Here is a 26,038-nt window from a genome sequence, read left to right as displayed (position 1 = left end):
TGGGGCTGCAATTACAAAGGTCAGTGCATGTCCAGGGGCCCAAAAACTAGAAAGATGGGGCTGCAAGTGCCTGTCGACCACCTGCAATCTCCTCCCTATCAGAGCACTCTTGGGATGGGACCCCTGGCAGCTGTCAGGCCCGGCGTTGGTGATGTGCCTAATATCTTCAGCAGGCAGCAGTAATCATCACTTTTATTTATTCACTTACTGCTGGATCCTTGGCTCTCAGCATCGGTGGTGCAACATAGACCTCTCCCAGCAAACCCCACAGCTCTGTGTCATTCTTGCTTTCCTACATTCCAGCAATAGCAGCCCCTATACAAATCCCTCCTTTGCCATCTGCTGAACCACCTAAGTCCAGCACACAGCTACCACTCTTTATTTAGATAGGGGAACTGCTTTCTATCCAGCTGTGCTGAATCACCTTCAGTTCTGCTAGTCAAAGGTACCCTACTGAAAGCAAATGCATTCTGTCTCCAAACCCCTATCACGTTGTGTACATGTGGGAGCATGAATTCAGGGTTGGAAAAAAGATGGGTTCAAACCCACAGGTTCACCTTTTTACAGCATGATGATATCATCACAACCAGCAAACATTTAACAGCAGAACTCACACCTCTACAAAAATATTCCCTGCAACCACACTGGTACAATTACAGTCCCAAATCTTCTTGTTTTCACTGGTCTTCAACCAAAGTTCAGAGCAAAACACAGTGACCAGGTCAGCTCTAATATCCAAAATTACATTCAAATTTGGGTTTCTGGAAAGGCCAGTGCTCAGTTCAAGGCTTCCTGACGCTAGATTTCCTCAAGTGAAGGATTTGCAGGCTGTGATCACAAGGAGAAAGAAATTATGGTCTTTCTGAAGTCAAGTATTTGCTGGGTAACATGCAGATGCTCCTGCCCCTCTCACAGCATCAGTGATCCTCATGGTTCAAGCACCACAGATCCAGCCGTACTGGATTTAAAAGGCCAGGAGAAGCCATGGCCTGTGCTCAGGGTGCAGGGGGAGATCTGGAGGGTTGCACTTTTGACTTGCAAACTAAGAAAAACTGTTAGGAAAACCAACCAGGACAAAGAAGATGAAGATCCCACAATTTTTAACATCACTGTAACCAGACACAAAGGATTCAGATAGCTACACTTAGCTGCTTTCTGTGGCTATGAAAGTAGGTATTATTTTAATGACAGTATGCAACCAAATGGAACCTTTTTCTTTTCTTTCTAAGGTAGAAATTGCTGTCTTTGATGCAGGACAACATTTAATGTAGAGATAATTTTTTTGGAAGAGATTTGTGTAATGACTGTATGGAAAAACTGCACCTTGTTAAACACAAGTGTGGCTTATTCACTCACTGAAAGCAAAGGATGAAAATTATGATGACAAGCACATGTTGCCAGACTCTAGACTGCATCACTCAGGAAGAAAATTCAAAAAATTTCTTGTGGGCAGCTGGCTGACAAAGCCACACAGGTTACCTTGAATCATCTGCATGGTCTACCCAGATGGAAGGGAAATTGATTCAACTGCTCCTCCAGATTTTCTGAATAATACTGTTACTCACCATGGCCCTGCCTGGCTGAAAGGGTTTGAGCAGCACTGCTTTAATTGGGATCATCTGTCTGAACAGGCAACACCACCACCATGTATCTTCCTTGACTTCTGGTCTTTTAAATTGCATATCAAAATATTTTTGGTATATGCATTTCAGCAGGGGATTGGAGAGATTCCCCACTGCCAAGAAGATGTGACAGAAGAGCAGTTTTGCTGAGAAAAGAGAATGGACCAGCTTACAAATTTAATTAGATGAGCTATTCAGTGCTTAAAAAATGTCCATACAAAATCAGTATTTTCCAAATGAAATGTTTTCACTTTTTGTTCCAGAAGACTGGCTGGTATAAAAACTGACCTTGATTTTTCATATTATTTCAACTTTTTATTAGAGCAGAAACAGAAATAGTTTAGAAAAAGCACATCTGAGTTATAATAAAATGTTTCACTGCCTCTGACCCAGCAATTCCAAAATGTAGATTTTTCTTGGGCTTTTTTGTTTGTTTCAGAAGGAAATATATGTACTGCTGTGTTTTCAATCGATCTCAATCCTCTTTCCTCCCTGTTTTGCCAGCAATGTGGTTCCCCTTCCACAAGGTAAGGGAACAGTGCTATACTGCTGCCTGCTCTGACTCCTGGAACACCCAACTTATCTTGTGGCTCACATCCACCATGAACCAGCTCCCTCAGCTTCTTGCACATCATGTCCTTGACTTCAGACTGCCTTGCAGGGACAAGTGACAGCCAGGAAGAACATGGACCACTCTATGAAAGGTAGAACAGTTCCTGAGCTATCAGGGGACATGGTTTAGCTTGGACACAAATGATGTGGTAAGAGCTCAGTCTTCCTCTAAGTGTCCATTAAAACAACCCCATAACACACACTGCCTTACCCAAAGGGTCGTGAATAGCTCACACTGGAATGGTCTCTCTGCAGTGATTTCAGTTTGTAAATTCTAGCTGGTTTTATCCTTCACTCAGTATTAACTTATTCCATTTTGCTCTCAGGGAAACAAAAGTGGGTTTGTAGGAGTCAAAGCTCTAATTTTCTTTGAGACTTTCCTTACCAGCATTCCACTGTGTCCTTTTCTAAAGGTAGAATTTTTACGTATTTAATGAATCCTGGTCTTCCATGTGTTCAAAATTTGTTCTAACAATAAATGCAATTATGACAAGCAAAATCACACATATTTGCTGGAGGACAACAGGCATTTTCAGTATTTTTCCAAGTTCCTTCCAATAAATGCTCTGACATTTAGATTTATCAAGCTCTTTTCTTATAATAGCCAACAGGATTCAGTTAATAAACTTCAATAAACTTCAATTTCTCTCAAATAGGTTTGTTGCCACTTGCAGCATCTAATCTATTCATTGTAAAGCTATTAATACTGACTGCAGTGAAATGGAGCTTCAGCAAATGAGGCTGTTAAGCTCTGGGCCATCTTCTGCCACATGAAACATCCTGTGCTTTCATGCAGAGACAAGGGAGTGAAAGTATTTCTTTGCCCCTTTTTTTTCCCTTCCTTTTTTTAGCAATAATTTCAGATGACAAACCCCTGCTGGATTATAATCTGCAGGTCATGTTCAAAACACACAGCTAGTGTTTTTTTACACCAATTTATCAATTTATAATAATTTATAAGTATTTGCTCACTCGTTAATTACTTTTTCAGTGCCTGGAGCAGAAACATTGGCCCAGGATGGAACATTTCTTTAATACCACCACTATCCCTTACAAGGGTTTACACCACATTGTATCTCCACTATACAGACATGCATTATCCCTAATTGTTCCTGTTTATGATTATTTCTCACTAAACCTGAGGCCTTGTCCAAGATGTGCACAGAGCCCCGCCTGTGGTGAAAATTGGATCATGCTTCCAGGAATCTATAAAAGCAGCTATGCTTTCTTCCTTCCTCCTTCACAGTCACCATATTAAGCCTGCTCTGCAGCAATACTCTGCCAGATCTAATACTCCCCAAAGCCTGCTCTGATTTCAGAAATTGCCTTGCCCTTACTTTTCCTCTTTAAAGCTGATCCACCTAATGACTGAACTTCCAATTATATGGCTGTCAATCCTAAAATCAAAGTCAGTTCATAATATCTCCCAAAGGAAGAATGTCATGTCACTCACTGAAATCACTGCAACAAATCTTAGCTAACTCAGTCCCAGGCAGTAGAGAGGCAAAATAAACCAGGAGAATATCAACAATGGGATTAGTTTTGCACATAGGCAGAAATAAGAGTTAAAACTCTCTGAGTTTTGATCCTTGATGCAGAAAATCATAATTTTTCTAGCATAAAATGTACAGCTGATTGAGAAGGGGGGGGGGAGATAAAAACCACCAGAAGCAATTTGCTAGTCCAAAAGGCTGATGACTTCCCCTTACGATGAGAAAATATTCCTCTGCTGTCACCTACCTAGAACTTTTCTTTACTTCACATGTGATTATCAGGATGGGTCATTTTGAGGCCAGTTGCTGACATTTAGCCAAATCAACAGTTGCTTTACAGGGTTGCAGAAATGTTTGGCTTACAAACAGCAATCCCTTGTGACAGAACTGGTGCAATGGCATGTGGATTACTCCCTCCAAATACACCCTCCATCTGGGCAATGGGTCCCAGAAAGGGGTATCCATGGGGTCAGGGGAGGGTAAGTGTGTCTGTAAGAGTTACAGAGGGAACAAAAGAAGCAGAAGGGCAGGGGGGATGAAACCAAAGAGCTTCATTAGGAAAATGACAGTGGTGGGGAGATGGGGAGGTAAAGGAACAGCCTCCTGCAATGGGTAAAATGGAAGTTTTGAAGTCCTGGTATAAATTGACTCTGCTATTTCTTTTGCAGGCTGTCCCTGGAGTTGTGAGCACTAATCCTAGCACCAGGGTGCTGGGACAGTGAGCGCCCTTGAACACCAATCTGCCCAGTGAAGAGTAGGAGCTGCAGCATTCAAGTAGCTGTGGATGGATGAGATGCTGCAAAACAGGCCACAGGCTGCATTTGGATTAGCAGAGAAGTGCTGTCAGGGATTCTACCCTGCTTCTTACCCCTTGATTTCCACCAAACAACCAGCAGCTCCAAAAACCCCCTTCTCAAGTAGCAGCCTTGACTTTAAAAAAATAGAAACTGAACATCTAATCATATTCCAGAGAGGGAAGAGACTGGCACTGCTGCTGCTGTTTGTGGCTAAACCAGAGATCTCCAGGCTCCAGGACCGATGTACCCCTTGAAACACAGAATAAATTTCCCAGGACTAAGGGCTTTGCAATGTGAAGAACAACGCTCAACAGCAAGGACTGCTGCATCCCTCAGGTTCATGCAGCAGGCTGGCCCTGCCAACTCAGCAATGGTCAGCACAGACAACATTAGGCACTGACACCTCTCAGCACTCTGCACAAAGGGATAAGTTGGGGGGAGAGTGCCATGTTTTAGATTTGAAGCAATGACAATGAAGAAGTGAGATCTGCACACTGACAGATGATGGTCTCTGAATGGTCACCGAGGCTGCTGTCCCTGCCAAGGGCCATCCCAGGTTCAGCTTTGATAATTCCTCTGCATTTACATCCGTCAAACCCTGAGCATGACTGAAAACAGAGCTGAAATCTTTTAAAGCATCTCCAGGGGATATTCAGTTTTAAACAGACGCGGCTCTTGCTCTGCACCACATACCCAGTTGCGCAGTGATGGTACTCACAAGACCAAAGAGTCTGCAGAAGATAGACACTTTTCTTTAGCCCAATTGTCTTTGAGCTGTTAAGTGCTCAGAAACCAAAAATAATGTGTATTTTTATATCCATGAATATTTTGGTGAGTTCCCTTTAGGTATCTACAGCTGCATTCATGAACAAGGAGAGCAACTGCAGGCACCTTGGACATCCTGTGAGTCCTCTGCACTGAACCTGCTTACCCCAGAACCACAACAGGAACAAGAAATAATGGAAAAAAAAGTGACCATTAACACTGCTAACACCCTAAAATTATCTCTCTGAATGAAATGACATGAAAGCTGACTGACTTAACAGGAGAAACTGGGGCACTGTTTTCTGCCAACTGTAAAAAAAGACAACAAATGGAAAGAAAACAGAGAAAGTATTTATTCTCTAATATCTTCAAGCCACAAGAAAAGCCATAGGTGTTACTCAGAGTAGGTAAGAAGTGTGTAGACAGACTGTGATAGATCATTTGGTAGTGTCCTCTGAATATCCTATCAAGATGAGCAGAGGCACTTCCACTTCTAGAACTTGGCTGCTTGCTATTTGTTTTATATGCAACATAAATTTAGCAGAAATCTCTGTGATGCCGGTCACATTAATCCATCAAGGAGCAAACAAGCATCTTGAGGAAGGCTGATGCATGACAACAGTAGCACTTCCACTGTCCAAACTTCCACCTTCTTCTGCTTTATCTAGGCAGCAAAGGGTCAGCACTAGCAAATGGGTTATAATGAGCAGCAATTGCACTTTGAAGTGTACCAGGGATAGGGTTTGAGATCCCTGGGGAACCCAGTTCTGCTCCTTTCTTTTCTTTTTTTTTTTTTTTTTTCTTTTTTCCTCCTCTCCTACTTGCCTGTGCTTTTTAACACACCAAATTCCACCCTGTTTTCACTGTTGTATTGGCCAGTTATGTCCACACCATGGCACCCACCACACCTGCAGACAGCTAAACTGAATCTTCTTGATCTTGCAGCACTGAGACACATCCAACAGCCCTCATCTCTCAGCAGAAAGGGCAGATTTGGTGACCAAATCTTGACTCATTGCACTGTCTCAGTGTTAACCTATACCTCCTGTCTTCCAGAGTGACAGTCTCCTAACAAAGGAAGAATTTAACCTTCTACTGGTGTTTTCTAAATAACTGCTTCTGAAAAATGCAGGAAAGTAAATTCACCTGAAAATAATTCTGCAACACACACAGTTGTCCCTGCTGAATTCACAGTGCAGATACGATTTCAGCCTGGAAATCACAGCTTAATTATATTTTTGGGTGGGTGGAAGGAATTTGATGGGATATTTCATTTAGGAAACAATCAGGTCTCAGTTTGCTTAGAAATCAGGATATTAGTGTTCTTCATTTTAATCTTCCTCTCTCAGATTCCCACTGTTTGAATTTGAGCTCAATTTGTTCTGTTCATTATGAAGAAATCCACATGAATTTGACATTAACCTGCTTACCTCTGAAAACAGTAGCAATAATTTCCCTTTTTCCTGTGTGTCTTTCAGATTAAGTCTTTGTGGTTGACATAAAAACACAGAGGAGAAATAATAAAGCAAAGGGAAATCAAGTATTTATTCTGGAATGCTACCTAGAAGAGGAAACATGCAACAGCACTTATGCATTGGGAAGAAAAAACAAGGGGGAGTGACAAACAATACCATCATTTCCATTTTCCATTTCAGTCCATTTGCATGGGAGCAAACAGTGAATGATCACGGCTTTCCTAGTCAGGGATAATATTTGTTGTGCCAATACTGGGGATCTGTGGGCTTTGTTATGACTCTGATGGGGTTTGCTGGCAAGGGCCTTCTCCCTCATGAATGGACCCTTAGGGCCTCATTGATGAATTTGTATTCAAGACTTACCATCCTTCAGGAAGAGCTGCCAGGGGTCCTGGGCTCCAATCTGCAACAGCTTTTAAGGTCCTTACAACCCCTGTAGGCCTCAGTGATCTTGATGAGACCCACCAGGAAGCCACAGTCCTGCTCAGCTCTGGGCATCCAGTCCTTGCCTTGTGTCTGGCTCCTGGCTGGATCTTGGACCTGCCTTGTAGCTCAGTTTCCAGCCCTGTCTCTGCCAGTATCTCCTGGTGGTCTGGACCAGGTTCATCTCCTCACCTTGTCCAGGGCTCTGCCTCCTGGCTTAATCCCCTGTGTGCAATGAACCATCACTGAGGGTTTGGACTGTGCTTGACTCTCCCTCAGCTCCCAGGTGTTCTCCCTCATGAAACAGCTCTGTTCTTATAGCTCCCTGCTGTTTCTTTTCTTTCAGACTAGTGGAGCAGCAATGCAGACCACCAGGAAGTGCCTCCAGGAGACCTCCATGAATGAGGGTGGTGAGGATGGTGAGCAGTATTTTGGGGGTGGATGGACATAAAGCATATATAGATAGATAGATAGATAGATAGATAGATAGATAGATAGATAGATAGATAGATATAGATATCTCCAATAGACAAGAAGTGTACATACTCCTGTTTCTATAGCAGGACTGCTATTGGGATAAACTATTATATTTGCTGTCTAGTTTATAAACTAAAAGTCAGAGCATTACAGCAGGAGAACACCACTTGATTCAACACAACACACTTCTGGAGCAGTTTCTATTCTCTATGAAATCTGGTGACTTTACTCCTAGCCCAGTTATTTCCCTGAAGAGGGAAAAACTACTATGCGCTAACTTGAATTGATAGACACAACTCCATCTGAGCATTTTCCTTTTACAAAACACTACCTTGCACCAGAGACACAGTCCTTTGTCTCTGCTGCTCTTGAGCCTCACCAAAACAAGGAACAGGCCCTCCTTTAACAGATAACTTCCACTTTTCCTCTGAAAAAAAAAAAAAAAATCATATCACCACCTCCCTTCCCCCAGCTTGAAAACTTGAAGGGTAACAAAGTACCACATAGTTCATAAAGATTTTTTTTCTCACCCAGTTGTCTCATATGCAAAGAGAGACAGTAATTACTGTATTGCCTCTCACCTAGACATGGATAAAAATAGGCTGGTGTCACATTGCTATTTCGTGCTATGACTACTTGTTTGCAAGGCTGGCTGAGCTATTCCAGAGCTTTTTGACATTAACACTCCAAAGGTGCAAACAGACCCATCCCTCACAATCCTGAGGTAGCCAACTGGACGTACCCAAAGCTCAGGCAAGTTCTGTTGCTTTTCCTTCATACATTTCACTTTTGAGACTGCAAAGTACTGAACTCCAGCAAACAGTCCATCCTACATGCATTCCTTTTGTACTACTTCTTCAGCACTGGCATCCAAGTGCCTACATTAAGATCACACACCAAACACCCTGCAGGCAAAAGGAAACTTCTTTTTCCCACTTATGAGGTAATCAGCTTGGTTCAGCTTTTACACTTCTGAAGTTTTCAGCACTAGGAAAATAAATGTAGAGCACAGTTTGGATGTGAAATACATGGAAGAAGTATGCAGCCAGACCCAGGGTGTGAATTGGACAGAGTTGCAGAGTGGGAATGCAAAGAGCAGGATTCCCTGTGGATCCTGAAACTGAGACCATGCTCATGGGCTGGACAGGAATGCTCTTCATTCAACAGTAAAAAAGGAAATCCACAGCCAGTTTCTCTTCCCTTCCTCCTGATTTCAGTGGTATAACAACCCCAAATCCGCATCACTACGAAACCATAATGAGCAGCAAGGGGAAACAAAGCCAGACATACTTTTTATTAATCAATAATTAGATGCTACCTTCAGGAAATATCTGAAATCGTCTTTTATGCCTTAGGACAGAATAAAATTTTCATTACAGAACACATTTAATCAGGCATATTTGGGGTTATGCCTGAAATTCCTGGTGTCATAAATGAGAATAAGAGAAGTAACATTATGGTCAATTACTTTGGCAGGGAGAGGGGGGAATAGAAGATAAAAGAGAATATGGAACTGAAAAGAGCCATAAGTAGTGTATTACCTGCTAAATCAGAAAAGGACATAGCAGTATGTCTAAAGGAAGGATGCACTAACACAGACACCATATTTCAGACTGATGCCTAGGAGGTTCATGAAGGAAGAAGGGATGAAATGTCATACAGAAATGCAGGTCATCATACAGGAAATATGGATAGGCAGAGCAGTCTTGCCTGGAATGTTACCATGTAGCAGGAGGCTGTGAATATGACAAATGGTATCAGGGAAAAAACAGGTTTCAATGAGACTGTACCCCAGTTAGAGGGCTAGTTTCTGCTCCCCCAGCAGAAATGTTAAAACTCAGTGCTGGCCCAGGACATGGAGAAGTGGAGTTAAGCTCCAAGACCTGGATGCTAGGACAATCCTGGGGACAAAGGATCATTTTCTTCCTGTTTTAGAACACAGACTGCTCTCTGAAGGCTCTGGGGAAAATGCCAGCACACACAGAATGTTTAACGTGGGCTAATACAGATAATTTTGTGAAAATGGTGTCTAGGCTGGGAGGGCTGGAGTGGGAATTTTGAACAGGAATAGGACCCTATTGTATCAGCCTCAGGCAGGGAAAGCTACTGACCTGACAGTTCAAGGCTCGCGTTTGAATCCTCTGAGCCTTAATAGCATGCTTGAAAATAAAACATTAATGAAACAGCTCCTTTAAAGATGAATAGATATGTAAATATTAAGATTAAGACAAGAACTGTAAAAAACACATTGCCCCAGTGCTCTGTTCAGGCTGCAGTTCTCTGGAGAGTTTTCTCTGTGTAAAGCCCTAAGGCCACGAATGTTGCTTTTCAGCTGAAATAAACAGGATAAAGGGAGAAATACCTGGAGTCCATGCAGCTGGGTTTGCTGTTGATGTAAGGTGTTTTTCCATGTGGAACTGACCACCTGCTGCTTTGGAGATGCCATCTCCCATAGAAATATTTTTAACCTCCACTTTATAAATATTTCTGTTTACCAGACAAAATCCCCCAAAACCCAACAACAACAAATATTGTGCCTGCTTGTGTGAAAAAGAGGGAGGATGACTGTAGAATTGTAAAATTTACTCAAGTCACTTCAGTGTTCCACCTAAAAGGCTTCCCTTATAAGACACTTATCAGGCTGCTTCTGTAGCCAGTAGAGAGATTCAGGCCCTTCATGTGATTCACCTCATCCAGTGTTACACAGGGAAAATAGCTGGAGGAAACCTGCTTTGAAGATGCTTCCCCTGCCAGTTAATTTCCTAACTGACCTTTAAATAACAGGCACATATTGTAACAGGCTCTCACCACACTGGGATGAATATTGCCCACTTGAAACCTCTTCACCTGTCCCAGTTGAAAGTCATACTTCCTTCTTGGCCCAGAAAAATGCACAACCAAAAAAAGGAGGGATACCTTTCTTTTACTAACAAGCCCAGAAGATCCTGTTTGCTAAAACACATCCCTTGGTAACCTCAGCTGCATCAGAGAGCAAGTTCAACTTCTGTGCTAACTAAAGGAGAAAACATTTCATGCGTAACACATTTTGGTTTGCCACTGAGATTGAGCAGTGGGATGGATGGCTGAGGGAGACAGTGGCTCTTGGTAGAACCTTTGTGTGACAACCAATTCCCCCCTCCATTAGACCCAGACTGCTGCTCTGCAGTCTTTAGTGCAGAGACAGAGAGAGATGGGAGGGCAACGCATGTGGATAAATCAGGCATTTGCAGTAATGGAATCTTATAGTCAACTTTATTAATGAATCTTCAGTGCAAAGGGAAAAATACCATGGCACAAAAAAGACCAGTGAGTTGAAGAACAGGACAGCTCCGTGTTGCACTGCCTTCCCCCTTTGCACTGATTTGGGCAGCGTGTATAATGCTCAGAGAACAGAATCATGTACCCCTAGTTCCCCCAGCACTCAGTTAGTATTACTCAGCAATCCTTCAAGCCGATCCTCAGGCAAAACTCACCCTAAAATCAGTGGGAATTTAGTGAGAATAAAGTTTGAATAGGAACCAAAGTCTCTACTAAATTCTCAGTTGAGCTTTGCAGACCAACCATCAAGACTGGAATTAAGTTTGATTTTCATCATCATGAGAGAACAGCTAGGCCCAGTAATCCCAATTCTACCATCTCTTAATTTCAGCATCAACTCGACAGATAACACAAAACAGAGTTTGGCATCTGGTTGCTCAAGGTTAATTCATAAAGTAGCTGTACTGGAAGAGAAAGGAAACAACCTCTGAGGCTCTTTTTCTGGTATTCTGTTACTGCCGCTTTCCTACAGCTCCCTGAAAAACACTTGGTTTAAAAAAGCTGTTCAGCCAGACACCACATTTTGTTTGGCATATACACTTCTGATACCCTTTCCTCCACAGATGTCTATAAAGTTCACATCAGTCAGTTCTTCAAACTAGGTATATTAACACCAACACAGAAAATTTTGTTCCAAGCACAGTTTTTCCTTACATCTATGTTCTGCTGTTCACTTTTGCTTCTGTAAAGATGACAGTATTGCTACATATGCAGGACAATCAGGACTCCTGTGATGTTTAACACAGGCTGTACAGTGCTGTAATGGCCCATTTTCACTGTCAGCAACGAAGCCTGACATGTCAGCAGCTTCTGGCACTAGCAGCTTTCTGAGGGAAAGGGGAGATTTCAACTTAATTTCATTGCTCTTTTTTACTAACTTCCTTCCAGAAATTAAAAATCTTGAAAATGCACTTTTAAAAATAAAGAAAGAAAAGGAAAAGAAGGCAACAACCACATAAAATCTCCTCCCATTTATTACTGTAACATTTCTTGGGTTGTATAACAGGTTCCAGTGACATCTGGGGTGAGGAGGAAAAGGTAGGGGGCAAAGAGGCAACACATTTCAGACTCCTTAAAGCCATCAGTAAAGAGTTAGAGATATGAAAAACAGTTTATAATTACCTCTGTTGAGTGAAGCTGAACTGTTTATATCTCCAGTAATAAAGGAAGACTCGGACTGCTTTCGAACTGTGTCATTCCACATCCTACGAATCCGGCTCTGAAGGGGGATTGAAGCACAGCAGGCAATGAATTTTTAGCAGCTGTAAAGAAGTTTCTTTCTGCCTCACTAAGGATGGCTACTGGGCATGTCTAGCTCAGGATGAGACTTGCTTCTAGCCAGCTGTAAGCAAGCAGTTGCTGTTTTGCTCTAACCTGCCTCATGCATGCCAGACCCTGCCAGACTTACTTCGTAACTCAAATGCCTACCTCAAAGAAAAAGTGTATAGTTGAATTGCTTACATCTTAATTAAAAAAAAAAAAAAAATCATGCATGAGAGAAACCCAGACCCCATGCCAGCTACAGGTCTACCAATATAGCACCACATAATGGAAAAATAACCCACACACACAGAAGCTTGTGTGCACATGTGTGCTTCTCATACTCAGACAACTTGTTTCTTATTTTTTGTGAAGTGTAACGGAAGACTTTATTTGTCTCTTGGTGTCCCTGAATGAGCAGAAGTTTTCTATAGCTATTTTCCATCTTGGGGATTTTAGGGGGGCAAAAAAAATCCCCACAAATGAATGATTTCTGTTCCCATACTGAAAAATCTGTGATGGTTTTGCCATCTGCGGTATAGCTTCTGCTATTGGCAAGTGTCCTGAACATGTTGGCCTTCTGTTTTGTTCCTCAAATATGCTGTGAAGTATCTGCCTCTGTGGCATTTACATCACTGTCTCACTCCTCCCCAACCAGACCTTGCAAAATATCAAAAAATCAGCCAAAATGCATCTTGTGAACAGTCAAACCCAATCCATGAATCCACCCAATGCATGAAGGTGACTGGACCCAGGTGTCCCAGGGAAACTCTCCCTCACCTCACGTCTGTGACTCTGATGGATGTTTACCTTGGCTGTGTGAAAGCAATGGTAGGTGGTCTGGGGGACTAGGAAGCCTTTTTCCCATTGTGACAGACCACAAATCCAGTGGTTTCCATAGTAAGATTTTAGCCATGAGAGATTTACCAAGGCCTAATCATATGGTCCCAGGCTGAAAAGGCCTAGATTACTCATTAACCATGGAATAACAGCATCTCCTAATAATACATTAGACCTCTATAAATGGAAGTACCATGTGACATGATGCCTACGATTTTTATAGTAATTATTTTTCACCTGGACATTTAATTTATTATATTTCTCTGACATGATCCATTGTAGATTAATTATTCTGTTTTCTGTGAGCTTCTCAGAGAATAAAGGGATCTTAGAAGCTTTCCTCCTCATGGTCTTCTCTATTTAATGTTAGGAGCTGATGTTTTCAACAACTCAGACTGATCTCCATCTATTCTCCATCACCTGTGTGAGGTTTCTCCTGGCTACAATAGGCCTTAGGAACTTCCATCCTTTCAAGGACATGCTTCTGCAGGCAAAATAATTGTCCTTAGTGCCTCAGACCTCACCTGCCACAACGGGATTGCTGCCAGAAGACTCAGTTCACCCTCAAAAGGGCTTGTTCTCTTGTGCTGGGACCGGTGAGAGGAGGGGACCATTAAAGTCAACCCTTCTTGGAGAGACGAGCACCAGGACAGCAGCTAAGTTTTGTAACACCAGAGGCTTTCAAATCAGCCACCTAAATGTTGCTGAATATTTTGAGTTTTGGACATTACTGGGATTTGATGGCCTACTGGAGAGAGGTTCTATATTCTATTGCTTTTATTTGCTCTGCATAGCTACCAGACCTATGAAAACACCGAAACAGAGCTTTTGGATGACATCTTGGAAACCATTGCAAATAAATAATGATTTACTCCAAGACATAAATTGCAAATTAGGTTTTCCTGGAAAGTTATGAGCTGTTACTCACTGCATGTCTTTTATAATTTAATAGTGGAACTGTCATGTATAATTACTTCCATTACTAATACTGAATAAATTTGTGTTTGGTTTCTATTGATTAAGAAATAAGCTTCTTCATTTTATATGAACTCTTCGTCCATAAATCTGCATCTCTACACACAAGTTAGCTTCAAAACTGCTAAGTGCACAAACTGCACAAAACCTGAATTTTCAGGTGACCAAAGGCAACAAATCTAGTAACATAGTGAGATAGTCTGACCCCAGTGGCTTACCCTAAGAGGTCTACAAGCTAAAACAAATTGTGTGAGGCATAGAACAGACCAAACCACTAAATGTCAGAAAGCCAGCTCTTTCACTGGGAAGTCTGCTAAAAGACACTTGTAGACTTTAAATTTTTTTGCAAGAAACACACTCGGGGCTTATAGCACCATTCTTGTACATGTTAATAGTTAATAGTGACAACCTTCATCTCACGATTAAAGGATGTACTGGAATGTAGCACAGGTGACAAAACACTCCTACCTCCTGCTTCCTATGGAGAGCAGGCAGGACACCTCAAGTGATAACCACCCACCTGCCTCTGGAAGGCAATTTATATTCCCAACACTTTTTATTCCCAACAGAATTATTCAGAAGGTTCTTGGAGAGGCATTTAATTGCCATCACGTTTCAGGGGAAACCACTGTGTTGAGTTCAGATCTGGAAGTGAGGGAAATCTCTGCAGGTGCACTGGGGAGTGGCCTAAGGCAGCTCCTTTGGTGCCGAGAGGAGCTTTCCTCCCAGAATATCTGAGAAGGGTCTTGGCATGGCACTGGGACACAAACAAAAGGCGTGGGTTACCTGTGAGCCTGTGGAATATCTTCCAGGTGTCCTTGACCCCGAGGTTTTTCCTGAGCCGATAGAACTCTCTGTACTTTTCCCACTACAGCAATGTGTGCGCAGGCATTTTCCGTACTCTTTACGTACCTGGCCAGAGAAAGAGCAGTGGTGGTTAGCAGGCAGCTACTCCTGCAGCCCACTGCCTTCTGATTTTCAACACAGCCCTTGATTTTTCCTCAGTGTTTCAGTATAACAAAATCTGCTGCAGTGTGTGGGAAAGCCTTCTATTATCCCTTGCAGCTGAGCTCATGGCTGAGGATGTCACAAGAGACTGCTCCCATGCAGCAAAGCCGCTCGTTGGCACCAGCCCATTACAGCATCCTCTGAGGCACATCAAAGGAGTATGGGAGAAAGTGCAGGTACACTATTTATGACTGAAAATTAATATTGTTGTAGATTTGATATAAACTAGCATATTGGCTCATCAAGGTACTAAAAGTTATTCTTCTGGCAGGGGACTAAGAAAAGAGAATTCCAGAGAAACATATGAAAGCTATTGATTTTTTATTAAAAAAATGTTTCTTGCAGTCAAATTGAAATTTGAGGAAACAGTAGAACCAGCAGCATTAGAGATTATATCCCCAATGCTCAGGGATGGCTGGAGCCTGCTTTTCCACAGCACTGTGCAAGCCAGTAATGTTTTAAATGGGCATTGCAGTCAAACCCATGCCACCTCCTTTGCTTCAGAGGAGCTACACTGCCTTGTGCCAGGACAGGATCTAACCTTCCACCAAGCTTCAGGTGTGACTTTTTATGGGCAGCAATACCCAGAAACCAGATGGGACAGGGCTGAAGGTGAGCAGACTGTACTGAAGAGCCAAAAGAGGGTCATATTACCCACAGACACAAAAAAACCCCAAACCATCATGCATGTCCAAAACACCAGTTGAAAAATTCCTTGAAGCACACGGTTAGCTGTACAATTTTGCCAAACTCTCCATAAGCATTTCACAACTCTGTGAAACTACTATTTAAATATCAAATTACAGCTTTTTCATTAGGCTCTTCCTTAAGTGCTTGAGACAAACACATACCACAAGTGCCCAATATGCTCGAGTGCCTAATCAATCCTTTCTTGAGAGAAAATAATTCAATTGCTTTAATTAGCCACCCACTGCTTGCCTCTCTGCAGCGTTTTGCCAATTTTCTAGGCCATGATAGATAGAAAAGGAAAGAATTTTTTTTTCTCCCTTTAAATAATACCTCCCTCAGCTCTTAGGTCAGAGAGGTGCATCAAGGTGCATCCACCCCACATCAAGGTACCAGCTGTGTTCTCCTTCCCTCTGTGCAGCCATAAATCAGGAACAATTCCACAGTCATCAGTGGTGGTTTAAGGGTGTAAATTAGCTTAAGACAGAAAAGAGAATGGTTCTGTCATGCTGACTGAAAACCCCATGAGCCGAGGAGGCTGTGGAGCAGTACAGGGATGCTGGGTTAGGAACTGACCCATTGCAGGGTGCATTGGAGGTGAGAGGATATACTAGTTAGAAGGTGCAGAAATTCAAACTCCTCTCAGAGAGGCACCTGCAGGTTTAATAAGCAATGGTGATGCTTCCTACACTCTTACTATCATCTTGCCTGGAAACTTTCTTACTGAAATATTTGGGATCATCAGCAGGAAGTTGCATCTAGATAAAGCTTTAAAGCTTTTTAAGATGGAAAATCTGAGATGCAAAAACAAGGACAAAACTCTTCACCCCAAAAGTCTTCCTTTGGTTTCAAGAATGACATTTACACACAGCTCTGTAGATCCTTACAGAGGCATCACTTGCAGGGCTCACTTTTTATAATTTTGTTTTCATGGGACAGATCTACCTTGCCTATATAGGAAAATGTGAGTAACAGAGGAGCAAACCCGTGGCTCTCAGATGGAGGACAGATCTCAACATGGACCTGACTTTACTCAATAAGCCATTTCAGCAAAAGATACTGGTTACCCTGAGAAACTGGCACCAGTGTATCCACATAAAGTCTTCCCTATTGGTTCAGTAAACTGCCCTTTGAAACTAAAATGTACATAGCAAATTATCAGCAGACATGCACAGAATTGGAAAGCCCTGTATAACTGAATTTAAGTAGAGAACAAAAAGGTTCTTAAAAATACTTATTACTGATTGTCAGAGGCTGTACATTTGATCTACATAAACACAGAATTTTTATTCTGCTGTGTTTATTTTTCCCCCCTGGAGTTTATCTAAGTTACTCCACTGTTATCTTGCAAATGTTAATGGGGGCATACTTCAATTTCTACCAAGAAGCACTTGCTGTGCTTGCTTTGAAGAAGATTTCCAAAACACCACATCAGACCCAAGCAATACAAAGGCTAATGAACTGCTGCAGAACACAGGTCCTTTACTTCTTAAAAAAGCAGGGGAAGCAGTCCCTATTATATCCCATCAACCCACATATGCTGTCACAGAAAGGGGTAATTTCCTGCAGGGACTACACATGAGGATGCAAAGCTCCACTTTGCTGTGAGCACTCAGTCACGTGAGCACTTTGTAGATGCTCCTGGATTCTCTCCCCTCTCACACTGGCATGCAAGGAAGGAGAATCTGGCTGACAGCAGGACCCTACAAACTGACAGCTGCCTTTTCCCTTGTCTCTGACACATCTGCCAGGACTCTGGCTGCTGAAATGCCACTGCCACATGTCAGAACCTCATTCCCCAGCATCTTGCTGGTTTCCAGTCTAAATAGCACCCTTATTACGTGCACAGAGATAAATCTGTGTGATACGAACTCAGGGCACACAGATGATGCTATGCTGTGGTTGTTAGGCAACAAAACACCTCGTTACCACCTCTCTTGCTGCTGGGAACCATCATCTTACCTTTTTCTGGAGGACACAATGGAAAATGAATATAAACATTCCCTGCAGAGAATTGAATATGGTGAAGAGATACGCCATGATGACTGTGCTTTCATTAATATACATGAGTCCAAATGCCCAGGTCAGTCCTAATAGGCAGAGTAGGGCTATTGCACCTATAACCCAGGACCTGTCAGGAGAAACAAAAAAAAAAACAAAAAACAAAAAAACAATGGGATTGGTTTTTCATCTACACAAAAGAATGCATGTGTCTACAGGCAGGAAGATTTTGCCCCTGGTTTTAGCAAGAAGAAAATAGCATATCAAAATAAATCATAGGGAGCTTTTGTCTTCGAGCTGAATGTAGTTTACAAATCTTCAAGCTTGAGGAAATACAAGGAAATGGAAGTGTTATGAGCATAGAAATTTATCATATCCAAAGCACATTTGTAACCACAATGTCTCTTTTTTAAATATGTAAAAGCAGTGTGCATGTAAATGACATGTGACATGTAGATGTTATTTCTGCAAATGGAGTGAAAGAAAACAAACCAAATGAAATGACAACTCTGATTGTCACTTTTTTTAGTGTCCACTGGTTTCACAGGACTGCCAGCTGGATTAGCTTCTTTATTTACACTTAACACCAAGACACATGTATTGCTGCATTTTAGCTAGTCTTCCATATGCCTGTAAGCCAGATAAACAGCTACAGGCAGGTGGGCAAGCATTCTCTGCTTGCCAGATCCACCCTACACAAGGATGTTCTTTGCAATGCTGCTTCACACTTCTTCCACCCTGCGATGAGGGGAAGTGTGTATACTCATACAGGCACTCACACACTACCTTTGCTAACGTGGGAGCTGCTGCCACACTTCTCCCTGGAGAAAAGGAGGGGCAATCCTTCATCACATGGGCTGTAAAACTAAGATTATCACTTGCTCCACCTCAGGAGGGCAGTGGGAGTAGAGATGTAGCCACTGCTTGTCTCCCCAAATGTTGTTCTGACAAATAGGGGGAGCAGGAGGTTTTTGCCTGCTTTCTCCCACTGACTTTCTACCTGGACAACAGAGCTGGGGACATGAGATGACTGCTGAATGGCCTGGGTTTGGGCATGTTTGGGCTTCCATCTGCTAAACAGAGCATGGGGCAAGGGGAAGAAAGATGAAGCAGCAGCAACTTGGGGGGAGACAAAGCAGTCCTTCAGAGGTCAAGACAGACAATCTCTGCTACGGAGATGCCATGGCAGCTACAGCCTTGAATCCTTTTCCTTTTAGCAGGGCTTATCACAAACAAAAGCATACCAATGTTGTATTCAAGTCTTTTGTTTATTTTTTTCCTTTATTGGAAAATGGTATTAGAATCATTGGTATTAGAATGAAAACATAGCATTGTCTTCCACTGAAGTTTATAAAATATGTATTATTTAACCACATGACCAGAGGAGCTCCCTAAGGTAACCACTTATTAAGACAGTTATTTAAAAATCACTATTATGGACCTAGCAGACCAGAACAGCTCCTTTGAAGCATTTCCAGTCAATCCCACTAATAAATATTTAGCGTGATGCAAATTGAAAATACACTCACAATCCTTCAAAAAGGTAGTCACTAAATAAAGCGACAGCTTTAGTCGCTTGGGGTATTTTTCTCCCTGAGATTCCACCATCAGTGAGAGCATGCTATTGTCCTAGTTGTATACCAATTAATAAAATAAAAATAATTTTCTTTTTCAACAAAAAAAGGAGAACAAATTAAGTGGAAAACCCCCCTTTTTTTCCTCTTTCCACCTTTCCCATCCCCAGATAAAAGCTTCCTGCATTTCCAGAGTATTTTAAAAATTATTCCCTGGAAATCAGAGAAGTATTCTGCTCTGAAGCACAGCCCATTCTTGAATCTAATTAAAGAGCCTTAGGCTGCAGAGGTGTACAGGAATTAAACAGTTATTTAGTGAAGATATGCTACCTTCAGTGATGGAAAGGAATCTGTGGGTTAGAAGACCCCCTACAGTGCACACTGCACGCATTAACAGTGTTGTGTCTCAGAAAACAAGACCCAGCGATAAGGAGGAAGTGGAGATTACTGAGAATAGCTCCATCCCGCATCCGCAGCAAAAAACAGAACCAAGCGATGAAAGAGAATATGGGAATGGTGCTGAAAGAACGAATACAAAGGACTCTTCACCAGAAGAACAAACTGAAAGTCTACTGCAAAGTTGATTTGCTTCTATTTTGTGCTACTGCACATTAATTTTTTGGTTACAGGAGAAAGAGTGCGGATGCCCTAAGGTATGTAATTTCTAGACATTCTTCACAGGTTTGGGGGTTGTTTTTTTTGGTGCAGCTTGAGATTTTTATCTTGCTCTTTGTACAGACTTGCTGCTGCTTTTCCATGGCTTTTCTTTCCTGTAGTGGAATTTTTTTTGCAATAAAGAAACAAAAATATCTATTTTTTGGTGCATTTGAAAATCAGTGGTTTACAATTAGGGACAATTAGGAGGTACTCCAATGAGTAAGGAGCCACCAATGCACACAGATTTGCTTGCACTACTCCCATTAACTAGAAAAGGAATCATGGGGATTAGCAGCCAAGCACCTTTTTGAAAATTTGCTTCCGTATTTATACTACCATAAAGCAATCCCAGTGACAGAGCACAGTGGACCAGAGGCTGCTATTGGTAGAACAAGTCTGTACTACGTAGGATTAAACTGGAAGCTTTCCCCTTGAATTCAAGTAACATCGAATTAAAGAATAGAAAGCAAATAAGGTGACAATTGGTTGGCAATACACATGCAGCACATTTACTCTGCACCTTAGCTGTATGCCTGACCATTTTCCTGCACAGTTTGCTCTTCTGCCTCAAAAGCGAATGACAGAAGCTTTAATGATTTTTCAATATTGATCTGACAGCTGGTTCATGAGACCACACTGATAAATGAAATTTATCAGCCATTCAGGTCATTCTTACTTGATGAAGGGTCTGTTATCCTCATAGCTAAAGAATGCATAGACATAAAGACAAGAACACCAACATTAGAAATATAATGACATAGAGAACAGAGTTTACTGCTAGCTCCCCTCCCTTCTCCCACCAGCCATCACCAAAACCAAAGGTGGACTGGCACCAGGTGCACCTAGAACACACCAGCCAGCCTGGCTTGCTGCCCCAGGGAATTGAAACATGACTGGGAATGCTAGCTTAATGCACAGAAGCAGGTATCGCTAGCTGTGTGCAGCAGCTAGTCCTCCTGGCCACCATCCCACAGCTGTCAATGGACTTAGAGATAACTTTCAAATGTCATGGCTGTCCCTGGAGAAGACAAGTTTTGAAACCCCAGCACAGCCACCATAGGCAGCTTTCACGTGTTCAAGTGGCAAAACTCCACCACGCCTCCAGCCTGTGGGGCCAGAGCATGTTACTGGAGAATCTTTACTGCCATTTACTTTTCCAAAGTGGAACTTCCATGTTGCCACATTATGAGTCAGACTGCAGAATTCTTAAGATAATGGCATCAGGAACTTCTAAAGCCCTGGGTGACAAGGCATGGACCTATTTACTACCATTTCATGGGGAAGAGCAAAGAAAGGCCTCTGCCAGGCAAGGGTGAAAAGCAGCTCACTGCAGTGATGAAGAAACCAAGCTGGATCACTCAGCTCCTGTCACTGTGGGGACACAAGATTAGTTGCAGCCATTTTCCATGGGGAGTCTCCCATACCTTCTGGGACAGGCTGTGTGCCTAACCCAGCCTGTGTGGCCGTTGACGTGCAACAACTCCTAGGCCTCCTCTCCCCACTGACATGGAGCTTTTGAACCTGTGATCCCTTGCAGAAACCCCCATGGGTGCCAGAGATGGAGGATGGCTCAACATGCTCATCTCATTTCCCCTGTCAACACAGGCAGGGCCAGTCCATCCTGCTGAGACCTCCTTGGGTCAATACTGGCAACCTGCAGCTCCCCTACAATGCAATTAAATGAAATGAAGATATGAGACAATCTGGAGCTGTCAGCCCAGCAGTGTGGGCAGGAGCAGGGCCTGGATTTCTATTACTGTGTTCACAAGCATGCAGGTTTTATGGTAAAGACTTTATACTGAAAAGCAACCAGCACTAGATTATAAAAGTACAGAATTAGAATTGTTGCTGCTACTATCTAGACCTTCATAAAGTTTTTCAGCAATCCATAACAGCATTTCTTCAAGGCAGCTGAAGGTTCCATTTCATCTTTTGTACAGGCAAAATGCAAAACTGGTAAACTCGGCTTAAGGCTAACACTTCAAAGCAGCTCAGGAGAAAACCACTAAAAAGACTGTAGCAGTTTTTTCCCTGTTTCCAACATGGATGTGTCCAGGACCCAATCCCCAAAGTAAACAGGTGCCTAAGAAGTGAGATTTTCAAAGATGCCTAATTCCCACGGGACGTAGAATTTAGTGTCTTGCAGCTCTCATGAAATACAATCCTTTTCATTTTATCAACTCAAGTGCTGTAAGAAGCTTAACTATTGTGTTAGCAACAATTTTACTTCAGCATGTTTTGTTTTTTTTTTACCTCTGGTGATGTCTGTGAAACCTATCAGTGGTGCAGTAATACTGTGTCATTATCTGCAATACATAAAACCTATCACTTAGACAAGAGAAAAGCCTTGGAAGAGCCTCAGTTCCCAGAAAAATTGAGATGCTGACTGGAAAACTGAGATTATATTCACTAGTAGTAAAAGCAAGTAATAGTTGAAACAGAAACTGATGGAAAATCTAGCCTAGCACAGCCTGAGATGCTGCATCTGAAGTGCTAGATCCAGATTTGGTTAAATTCATCCAATAGCTGGCAGTAAAGGATATAGCCCATTGCATCCCTGCTCCCCCCTGCCCGCCCCAGGTAATGTCAGACTAGTATTCTCAAAGAGGAATTTATCCCTTAAAAGTAAGAACAGGTATTTAAGGCAGGTGGGGCTTCACCATTCCCTGAAGAAATGCATTTCTCCACTGACTGCAGAGAAAACTTGAATGATGGTTTAGGTGGAGGCTCCATTTTCAAATACCTGAGGGCAAAAAGTTGATCTTTAGTGGCTGCATTATTCACTGAACCTGTGAAATCTTACCTCACCTCCCTTGTGTTTCTTTGCAGCCCAGATGATGGATAGCAGATGGTCTACCAAGCTGTATAAATACCTAATTCATTTTCTAATCTTAAAAAAGCCCTGACTTTACCTTGGGGCAAAGACTTCTTAAGGTTAATTACACATCATGTAAAACTCTTTCAAAATCTTATTTAAGTTAGATGTCTTTCAATTTCCCAGAGTACCTTCTCCTTCAGCGATGACAAAAGATTGTTCACATTACCTTCTATCTTCCTATATTTGGTCTGTATTTCCAGACCAATACTTAAAAAAAAAAAAGTTGTTAAAATTAACTACTTATATCCTTGTTTTGATGCTTAAGGAATTTCAAAATCATTTCATCCTAAGCTCAGGAACCCCTTTTGCACTTTTAAAACCCCAAGAAATACCCTTTTGTCATCAGGAGACCGAATTGCTGGGATATACATGGACAGCCCAAAACAGTTACAGACAATCTGCAACTTATATGAAACAAATGACTTTCCTGTATCTGGATTAGCAATATCATGAAATGCTAAAGCTTTCACTTTTTCTGCAGCAGGAAAAGCAAGCCAAGAATTTACCTTCACATGAAGATTGGTTCCAAAATGCTGCTGAACAGAGAAACTCTGTTTTCAGAAAGCAGATATTCAGCTCTCATTTAAAAAGAATGATGGCTGGTCTTCTTATGCTTTGAAAAAAGCTTTTTTTTATTTGTGTTTTAATTTAACAAACTGTAGTTTTGAGCCACATTTAGAGTAAACCTAGGTCTTTAATAAAACTCTACATAACTAATTGACTTTACATATTATCATTTTTTACAACCTTTTACAGTTTAACTTTACTTAACTTGAATTTATAACTCTTTTGACAATTCCAAGTATTTCCCCATCTCTATGATAGCAGGAAAAGGCTCAGTAAGCACATGGACTGATGCCTTGGGCCCCAAAATAACTGTTTGGATAGCAAGGAAAAACACCACAGTGAGTATACAGGACCTTTAGTAGCTGTTAGGGGTGATGAAACCCAAATAAAAACAGATGGATGATGTGCCCCCACAAAAGCATTCAGAAAGACCCATGGAATTAATTTTAACATGGTGCAAATAAAGCAGAGAGGCAGATGTTTCCTGCAGGCAAGCAGGAGGGAAACACAAAATAAAGTGTGCTATTGTGTCTCCCCACTGCCTGCCTGCCAATATGAAGTAGTAGGGATGTTGTGCTTTCTTTTTTTTTTTTTTTTTTTTAATTTCAAGGATTAGGAAAGAGTGATTTATTGAAGGAGTTGGAAAGGCCAGCACTCCCCTCATAAAGCAAACAGGTTCATCGTTAATTAGTGAAGGAGCATCTTCATGGTGAGAAAAATCAATAGCAAGCAATAAAAGAGTGCTTAAAGGATTTTGCCTTTGCATTTTGTGACAAAGTTACCACCTTGATGGCATGAAGCCAAATGACTTCCTAATCTCCTTCCTTAGGCTGCTGGTGTTCAACACACAGCCTTCCAAGTCATCATTTATCGGTCTCATCTTCTGGCTCCCGCACTGTCTTTGACAGTAGGTGGCCAGTCCCCTCAAGACATCTGTAACCATCTCAGGGGCCAGTGAGCCTGCCACAGCTTCATTTGTAGGAGAAACTCCTGCCTTTACATGCCTTGAAGATCTGTAAAGGTTCAGGCTTTACCACCTGGCATAAGGATAATTTTATATATATTGAAAACCATAGCCACTTTTGATTTCCACCAGTAGATCTGCAAATATTGTTCAGACAAATGAGGCCACACCTTTCTTGGCTTTTGTGATGCCTAAGCCTATGATTTGGGGCAACCAGTGGCTAGACTTTTCTGCCAAAGGCAAAGCATCATCCCTTTCTGCTCAACTCACCCAGGGAAGTCATGTCCTGCTTTCTCAGACTTGTCCTTAATTATTGCAATTGGAAAAAGCAATCCTGTTAAGTTCATCTCATTTTCTGTAATTAATTACCCTCAGAATTGCTTACCCTGTTTATTTCCTTCCTCCTCACTTTGCAAAGGCATGGCACAATTATTCAAGCCACACTGATGTGTAACCACATATCTAATTGTTTCCACACTATATGGATTCAGCAAAGCCTTTAGACACATTTGTATTATCCAAATAGCACCAGCAAGGCTTGCTGACAAAGTGCTTAAAATGCATGGCCTTTTAAAACAATAATAATGATTTATGGGTCCACAGAAAGATTGTAAGTATTAAATATCTTCCAGGACACTCTCTCAAATCAATAACCACTGATTGATTTTTTTTTTTTTTTTAGATTCAGAAAGGACAATACATCTCAGTGGGAAGATTGGTGCATTACAATCACTATTCAACATTAACACAACCATCACAAAAACATAGGTAAACAACCAAATCCCCAAATCAAAATAATCAGGTATCAACCAAACTCTCCTGTGAAAAACTCAAACAGCAGCAGATTGCAACAAATGAAATCAGATGCTGCCATCAACATCTCTGTGGGAAAAGGCACACAGACAAAAGTGCAGTCTCAGATGTTTTTCCAGCACTGGCAGGGTTTCTGACTCTGAGGTGCTCATAAACTCGGCCCTTGGGCAAAATATAAATGTGCCATACCTTTTCTTGGTAGGAAGCTTGTACATAATTTGTTTTGTGCCAACTCCGAGTTTTGTTTCTGGGTTTGCTCAGCCGGCTGTTCAATTTGCTCATGCAGAGATGCAGATGAAGGTTACATAGGAGCAGCACTGAGTTTACCAGTGGACTCAAAGGCAAAGTACTTTCTTACACAGGATGCAGGGGGATCCGAGACAACTCTTGGGTTGTTCAACCTGATAAAGAAGAGGCTGAGGGAAGACCTTACAACTGTAGTTGCAGTTTCCTCATGAGGGGAAGAAGAGAGGCAGGCACTGATCTCTTCTCTGTGGTGACCATTGACAGCACCAAAGGGAATGGCCAGAAGTTGTGTCGGGGCAGTTTTAGCTTGGATATTAGGAAAAGGTTCTTCATCTGTCGGGTGTTTGGGCACTGGAACAGGCTCCCCAAGGGAAGTGGTCACAGGACCAACCCTGAGAGAGCTCAAGAAGCCTTTGGAAAATGCCTTTTGGTGTTCTTCTGTGTAGAACCAGGAGCTGGACTTCAATGATCCTCAAGATATTCTATAAATCTATGATTCATTGACCATCAGGCTGTGAAGACACAGTACTCTCTCTAAAGGCCATATGAAACACATAGATTGTGGCCTGAGCTCAGGGACAATGAA

At 42.0% G+C, this 26,038-nt stretch overlaps 1 protein-coding gene across 2 annotated transcripts in view; it reads right to left on the bottom strand.

Moving 5' to 3' along the window:
• Positions 1 to 26,038, bottom strand: part of ADGRL3 (adhesion G protein-coupled receptor L3) — a 479,733-nt gene that overhangs the window by 11,973 nt on the left and 441,722 nt on the right. Inside the window, exons 20-23 of one of the 2 annotated variants that reach the window (XM_053940149.1) lie at positions 20,661 to 20,687; positions 17,715 to 17,883; positions 14,844 to 14,969; positions 12,105 to 12,201 (exon numbers count right to left, since the gene is read on the bottom strand). In XM_053940149.1, the coding sequence (XP_053796124.1) occupies positions 12,105 to 12,201; positions 14,844 to 14,969; positions 17,715 to 17,883; positions 20,661 to 20,687 (419 nt within the window). The remainder of the gene's footprint in view (positions 1 to 12,104; positions 12,202 to 14,843; positions 14,970 to 17,714; positions 17,884 to 20,660; positions 20,688 to 26,038) is intronic. The other variant, XM_053940150.1, reaches the window with a different exon arrangement.

Source organism: Vidua chalybeata, chromosome 4 (assembly GCF_026979565.1).
Source record: "Vidua chalybeata isolate OUT-0048 chromosome 4, bVidCha1 merged haplotype, whole genome shotgun sequence".
NCBI classification, from domain to species: Eukaryota; Metazoa; Chordata; class Aves; order Passeriformes; family Viduidae; genus Vidua; species Vidua chalybeata.
The sequence above is the reverse complement of the archived record's forward strand: the minus strand, read 5'-3'. Positions and strand labels throughout refer to the sequence as shown.